The 8,062-nt window shown below is 41.6% G+C and overlaps 1 protein-coding gene across 1 annotated transcript; it reads right to left on the bottom strand.

The window, feature by feature from the left end:
- Positions 1 to 992: 992 nt before the first annotated feature.
- On the bottom strand, positions 993 to 3,876 carry LOC109965358 (mid1-interacting protein 1-B-like). The gene is made up of 2 exons (XM_020609292.1): positions 2,728 to 3,876; positions 993 to 2,502 (listed from the first exon to the last, which is right to left on the bottom strand). The coding sequence occupies exon 2, from the start codon at positions 2,239 to 2,241 to the stop codon at positions 1,750 to 1,752; it is 492 nt and encodes a 163-aa protein (XP_020464948.1). The 5' UTR covers positions 2,242 to 2,502; positions 2,728 to 3,876; the 3' UTR covers positions 993 to 1,749.
- Between the last annotated feature and the right edge of the window lie 4,186 nt (positions 3,877 to 8,062).

Genomic DNA, 8,062 nt, shown 5'->3' with positions numbered 1-8,062 from the left:
GTTATTTGGATGCCCAGGCTGCAGCATAATGAATTTACTGATTTACTGGTTTTTCGTGTTGTATTTTACAATACAGATACTGAAGTGTGGACACAATCAGACTGGCATGTGGGCAAAGATGGTTTTGGGGGCATTCAAAATGGTCTTATACATGTCATTCTACTGAACATCAACTCCTTCTCCTTTAGGCTCTTTAGTTTCACGGTTCAAGTGGTTCAAGGTGTTGTCACATTCCTTCGACTCTTTGAACCAACCTCTCCCTTTAAACATATTTTACATTTCTTGTGGGTGAGGGAAACTATGTAATTCTTATGTGAACAATGGTATTTTTAATAATATATTTTTCTAACTTCTGAGCTGTATTATTACATGTGTATATACTACATTATTGGCTTGTTGTTGAGCAAATAAATGTACCCACAAGATCAGCATGAGATTATTTGTTGTTGTTTTTGTCCTCTGGGTTCCCCTGTCCCTGGGAAAAATACAGTTCTGCTGTGTCATCAGCTGTCTTGCTCATTCAACAGCAATTTAAACAGACACAGTCATCAAAAAAATCAAAGAATTTCCGCTCTGAAACAAAATAAACATTATCTTAACTAAACTACTATTGCTGAACAGCAAGCATCCACTTGACAAGGGGAGTGCAAAAGTTGTGACTTACTCTTTGCAGCATTTACATGCTGGAGACAGAACTGAAGACACTCTCAAGAAGATGTGCATAAAATAGTGTTTCTGTCCCAATGGTTTGTCTGACATTCAGTGCATTTATGCATTATAACCTGGTCCTTTCCAAATCTCTGAATTGCTTCTCATATCTCAGATGTTTTTCAGCCACATAAGTAATATGAAATGTCAGTTCAGTATATTATGAGTCTGGTCCAGTTTCAGTTTTTGTGCCTTTTGTTCTGAACTTTATTATAACTTCAGTCATTTAATACACAACAAATCAAATAACATAAAAAATTTATTTTAGAAACAAATATCAGTATACAAAAGTGGTGCAGACGGTACATTCAAAAGAATTTGCTCATTCTGACAGTAATATCCAGTAATATCTGGATAATTGCTAATAAGTGACAAAAACAAAAATGCATCTCATGGAATCTCTCATTCTCTACAAGGAAGAATTATCAGATGATTCCAGTTCATTGACCATTTGGATATTAGGAGCTCATAGGCAACTATCTGCCTCCTTCCATTCACAAACTATTTAAAGACACAGACATATCAGATAGAAGGTAGCACTGGTCATACGCAGACAAATATATCTGAACACACTAACATCAGTAGCAACACAGAGAGGAAGCTAAATCTTTTGTCAGATTCCCCCTCAGAAGGGCGGTTCAAACGACAGGTCCTGTATTTCATACAGTTCATTTCTTCTCCAACTTTGAAATAGTATCTGGCTCTGTCAGACATACAGCATGAGGTAATAAATTATACATTAAATAAAGGTTTAAATACGTTTCATCTGTGTATCACTGAAAGCATGTCGTGTATAACACTTTGGAGTGCAAAATAAGAGAGTTTGGTGTTAAGTACACAAATGCTTTCTTCGAGATCAACACATCTACAGTCTCTTCCACAGAGCAGACCAACACAGAAATAAGATGCCCTTTATTCTACCATTCAAATGTGTGCCCATTATGCCATTGGTAGTAGCAGCAGCATTCATAAAGGCTATTGAGAGATGTCCGCCTGTCCCATATAATAATCCAGGTTTTTCAGTTCCTGAAGGATCCGAGTTTACTGGCCCCATCCTCCGATGCCAATCTCCTGTTTGTAGCGCTTGGTGAGACAGTTGGCCTGCTGTGTGAGCTTGGACAGCACCTCTTGCAGCCCGGTCAGATGGTATTGGAACTGCTTCGCCAAATCCTCGTCATCCTCTTCGTCCTCCTCGGATGATCCTGATACGGAGGAGGAGGCGGATACGGACGAGTTCCTACGGATGATCTCCATGCTCTCCTTGCGCTTCTCATCAGCTGCGGCGCCCCGGACACCCCACTCGATGTCCCGGCGGATGGACTTTAGCAGCTGGTAGTAGCTGTACATGTCCCCCTCGTCCACATCCGATTTCACGGAGCTCATCTCCCTCTCCTCATCCAGCGGGACATCCCGCAGCAGGTTCGGTACCATAACCGTCTGGTCCATGTTGTTGACGGCGCCAATAAAGCGGTTCATGGCGTTGAAGAGGGAATTTTTCTGGTTGGGGGTCTCCATCAGCTGCATCATCATCATCTTGGCGGGATTTCTCTTTTCAGGAACAGATGTGAAAGCAGAGGCCCGTGTTCCTTGTCTTGTTTATTCCCGTGTGAGCTCCCAGCTTTAATTCTGGACTGGTCGTCTTAATGCTGCAGCGGAAACCGGGCAATCCGCGCTGGTGGTTTGGCACAGTTCTTATGGTTTCAGGAGAGACTGCTGCGCCTTTATACTTCAAAGGCGGTCCCAGTACCTGTTTGTCAAGTTCTTCCACTGAAGTGGTAACTGGATCCAACTGACCTGGAATAGCACATAGCAGAGCAGAAACATGTTCTAGAAGAGGAGTGGCTTCAAAATGGCAGGATATAGGGTACACACATAATGGGGATATCACTGCTCTTCTAAAAAAACTGCAAACCTTCGGCTCAACTATTTAAAAAAAAAGATAAATATACCCAATGATTTAAGGCGCATAATTACGCGTAGCAGCTGTCAACCAACTGCCTCATCCCGCACGTAACTTACCGTGCAATTTGCTGTCCTGTGAGTGAACAGTATGGTTCGGCTTCCGGTGAAATAAAAGTCTAACGTTACATTACAAACATTCTGTTCCGATGAGCCACACACAGAGACATTCAGGGTGAGGCCTGAACTGAGAGAACCGGTGTCATGAATATTCATCAGTCGAGCCATCAGCCCACTGCTCGAGCTTCCAGTAAAGCCAATCAGATGGCCATATATGTTCGGGGGTGGGACAAGCGGATGTTGGACCAATGACTAAGTCCCTTCTGAACACGTTTATAAGACAGAAGCAACACGTTGTTGAGCCCTCATGCTTTCGAGTACTTATTGATTTTATTCGTAGATTGAAGTTCATTGTCGCCCACAGAGTAAGCTCTTTTAGGCAAAGGTACTAATGCAGTAAGAGGCCTACCTGGGAACCAACAAGAGGTTAAACAACCTTAAAAGAACGCAGGGTACTAGCCCAGGAAAGAAGGCTCCTGATAATTGAGTGATAACTGATATATTATTGACATTAGATTGCAAGGCAGCAGTGCTTAAGCAGCATTTTACTGCTGGAGCTGCTCCAGTGGGAGCTATAAATTTAACTAGTTTATATGTGTCTCTAAAGGGTCACAAGATAAATCTACAAGGTTGTGAGCTGCTTAGTGGTTTAGGAAGGAAGGAAAAACAAATTTCTGCTACACAAAGGTTTTTTTTTGCCATATCCTTAGGTTAAATTTTAGAGTTTGCCCTTTTTGTGGCTTAAGTTTTATCATTTTGGCAGCACCCGAAAGTTGTTCCACATCTTCAGTCTATATACTTTATGCATGTCATTTAGCCTGTCTGTAATAGTGTCATCCTTACTTTACATTTTGTAATATTTCTGTTTTAGTCTATTCTGTACACACATCATTTCTTGCACATGTCTTGCACATAACTGTCTGTCCATGGAGGGGGAGGGGGTAGATCTCTCTGTTGCTTTTCCCAAGGTTTCTTCCATTTTCTCCCTGTTAAAGGGGGTTTCATGGGGAGTTTTTCCTTATCTGAATAGACAGTTTCATATGTTGTGTAAAGCCTCCTCAGTTAAATGATGTGTGACAATGACGAAAAAACTAAATTGACCAAAAATGTATTTAAATGAAACCATCTGAGGAGTTTAGAGGGGATGTTGCTTTTGGTGAAAATGCAAAGAACATTTTAAATGTGACAACACTGCTATTTGCCAAAGAATGAAAACATACCAAGAGATGCACTGATATTCAACACATACAAGGAAAAACATCACAATCAAATATGTCCTAAATTAGCAGTAGGAGGGTAAAGTAATGGTCTCCAAACATAAATCCTTGTTGCAGATGTTCAGTTATAAGACAGCATAGTGACAAAATAGGGGATGAAAACATGGCACATGCACATTAGCAGACCCTACAGAAATATTACCAGCCTGTCGTTTCCCCTTGAGGCAAATTTCTGTGGTACTGACAAGCTTTTCAGATTACACTTAAAACCAAACTGTTGCAGCAGCCAGTTCCCAGTAGTGATGGTGGATAGCTCCCTTCACTCTTCTAACTATAGCTATTACAGGGGGACTCCAACACACACCCCCTGCATCAGAAATAGCCCAGTACAGCACATGTTCTTGTGGTAGTGCTCACTCTGAAATATGAGCTTTGGTAAACACTTCTGGTCAAAGTGAAACCATACAAACATGTTTTTCACTGGGCGGCTAGCAACAAAAATAAATCTACCTAGCTGGTGTTGGATCAAAACATCTAAAATACTGAAGGGCCACATTACATAAGGGTTAGGCTTACAGGAATGATACTGCCTGAGAAGAAGGAGGCTGCCATAGAAAGGTGGCCTGATTGATAGTCTATTACCAGGAAGCGATCTCTGTGGGCACAGTTACAAAGACTAGCGAATGAATCAGTGTTCAGAAATTGTTGCTCAGTAAGAATGCAGAGACAGAACCTGCTGGGTGAGGTTCCATTCCATGCTACGCCTGTCTTTTCTCAGTGTACCTCTCTTGTTTACTAGGTAGGTAGGTAGAACCTTATTGATCCCACAGTGGAGAAATTCCAGTGTTCCAGCAGCAGCAAGGGACAAAACAACACGACGCCATAGAATAAACACCATACATATATCTTGAGATATCTAACACTATCCTGAAACCAGTGCCAAAGAAATATTCCTATCATTTACTTAGGGCAAAGTTGTGATATCACAATGTAGTAAATGCTTCATTACAAGTAAAATTATTCTTCCATTAGTAGCAAAATATACCGAAAATATCAAAACTCACTGTCAGTGTAATGTGATATCTTTGGATTACTCCTGCTATGTCAATGATGTATAAGCACTATGTTGACTATTTAATCTAAAATTGTTTTGTTTACATTCATAGTAGTCATGGTACAAATAACTATAGCTGTCAAATAAATGTAGAGAGAGTAAAATGTGCCTCTGAAATGTAATGGAGTAAAAGTATAAAGTAACATCAATATAAATGCTCAATATAACACAAATACTTCATAATTAAGTACAATACTTAAATGCATTTTATTGTAGTGGTGCAGGAAGTACTCAGATCACTCAGAAGTAGGAATACCTCAATGTAAAAGGTCAAATACAAGTATACCATATAATATTTGGTATATGTTCATATGCATGTAATCCTAATTTGCAAAGTAACTCATAAGCATAGTTTTTAGTCTGAAATGTAGTGAAATATAAAGTAGCACAAAATGCAAATACTCAAAATGATACGTATGTACAGTGGGTACGGAAAGTATTCAGACCCCCTTAAATTTTTCACTCTTTGTTATATTGCAGCCATATGTTAAAATCATTTAAGTTCATTTTTTCCTCATTAATGTACACACAGCACCCCATATTGACAGAAAAACACAGAATTTTTGACATTTTTGCAGATTTATTAAAAAAGAAAAACTGAAATATCACATGGTCATAAGTATTCAGACCCTTTGCTGTGACACTCATATATTTAACTTAGGTGCTGTCCATTTCTTCTGATCATCCCAGAGATGGTTCTACACCTTCATTTGAGTCCAGCTGTGTTTGATTATACTGATTGGACGTGATTAGGAAAAGCCACACACCTGTCTATATAAGACCCTACAGCTCACAGTGCATGTCAGAGCAAATGAGAATCATGAGGTCAAAGGAACTGCCTGAAGAGCTCAGAGACAGAATTGTGGCAAAGCACAGATCTGGCCAAGGTTACAAAAAAAAAAAGAATTTCTGCTGCACTTAAGGTTCCGAAGAGCACAGTGGCCTCCATAATCCTTAAATGGAAGACGTTTGGGACGACCAGAACCCTTCCTAGAGCTGGCCGTCCGGCCAAACTGAGCTATCGGGGGAGAAGAGCCTTGGTGAGAGAGGTACAGAAGAACCCAAAGATGACTGTGGCTGAGCTCCAGAGATGCAGTCGGGAGATGGGAGAAAGTTGTAGAAAGTCAAAGAAAGTCAACCATCACTGCAGCCCTCCACCAGTCGGGGCTTTAGGGCAGAGTGGCCCAACGGAAGCCTCTCCTCAGTGCAAGACACATGAAAGCCTGCATGGAGTTTGCTAAAAAAAGAAAAACACCTGAAGGACTCCAAGATGGTGAGAAATAAGATTCTCTGGTCTGATGAGACCAAGATAGAACTTTTTGGCCTTAATTCTAAGCGGTATGTGTGGAGAAAACCAGGCACTGCTCATCACCTGTCCAATACAGTCCCAACAGTGAAGCATGGTGGTGGCAGCATCATGCTATGGGGGTGTTTTTCAGCTGCAGGGACAGGACGACTGGTTGCAATCGAGGGAAGGATGAATGCGGCCAAGTACAGGGATATCCTGGACGAAAACCTTCTCCAGAGTGCTCAGGACCTCAGACTGGGCCGAAGGTTCACCTTCAAACAAGACAATGACCCTAAGCACACAGCTAAAATAACGAAGGAGTGGCTTCACAACAACTCCGTGACTGTTCTTGAATGGCCCAGCCAGAGCCCTGACTTAAACCCAATTGAGCATCTCTGGAGAGACCTGAAAATGGCTGTCCACCAACGTTTACCATCCAACCTGACAGCACTGGAGAGGATCTGCAAGGAGGAATGGCAGAGGATCCCCAAATGCAGGTGTGAAAAACTTGTTGCATCATTCCCAAAAAGACTCATGGCTGTATTAGCTCAAAAGGTGCTTCTACTAAATACTGAGCAAAGGGTCTGAATACTTATGACCATGTGATATTTCAGTTTTTCTTTTTTAATAAATCTGCAAAAATGTCAAATTCTGTGTTTTTCTGTCAATATGGGGTGCTGTGTGTACATTAATGAGGGAAAAAATGAACTTAAATGATTTTAGCATATGGCTGCAATATAACAAAGAGTGAAAAATTTAAGGGGGTCAGAATACTTTCCGTACCCACTGTATGTAAGTTACTTTCCATTATTGCCTGAAGCCTGGTCCCCTGTCTCAGTCTACATACAGTACATCCCCTCAATCTCAAATCTGCCTTGCTACACAAACATAAATGGACTAATCTCATCCCCGTCCCCGTCTGAAGATTAGCTGATCCCAGATCCAGTTAGTGGGAAAAAAAAGCAGGTCAGCAGAGCCATTATGCGCCACTGCTGAGCAGAGATCAGACAGGTACCAGAGCTGGCTGTGCTTTCTCAACAGGTCTGTCAATCAAGGCCTCACCTCGCTGACTTCCACTTGTCACTGTGCCTGAATGCAACATTGAAACCTGGATCAGTTTGAAAGGCTTTCTCGATTGTGTGTCACATCAGAAGCTGAGCATCCACCGATTACGGCGGGTGTCATCATCATCCCACAAGGCTTCAAAGACTGAGAGAGGGGAGGAAGTGAAGGGGGTGCTGGTGGGGAGAAGGGGTGTGTTGCAGGCACTATAGGAAGAGGCAGCTTGAGTGGGAACTCTAGTACTTGTCATGACAACTGCATGTTACTAAAAAGTGTGAGGCAGGGGTGTTTGAGTTCAGCGGGGAATCTGGAGGCGAAGCAGCAACAGCAATTAGAACAGCAGCGGGAACAACAGCGACAACAGCACATATCACAAACAGACAGGTGCAGTGGGACGGGCCTGCTGTATTACTAGGTAGTAAACGAGGTGCCACTGTGCAGTGGAAAACGAAGGTTCTCTGTGTACGTGGGCTTGAAAAAAGCTCAAGTGCTCCCTCTGCAAGATTTTGAAAATGAAATTCATAATATGATAATATTAAAGCAGTAATTCCTGTCATAGATTTATAAGATTCTTAATATGATTAAACTTCCATTTCAAACACATTCCTTTTATATGGAGCCACATAAGCCACTTAATGTTATGATTTGAAGGTG

Source organism: Monopterus albus, unplaced genomic scaffold, assembly GCF_001952655.1.
Source record: "Monopterus albus unplaced genomic scaffold, M_albus_1.0 scaffold99.1, whole genome shotgun sequence".
Lineage (NCBI taxonomy): Eukaryota > Metazoa > Chordata > Actinopteri > Synbranchiformes > Synbranchidae > Monopterus > Monopterus albus.
Note: the sequence above shows the minus strand (reverse complement) of the source record. Positions and strands in the feature narration are given on the sequence as shown.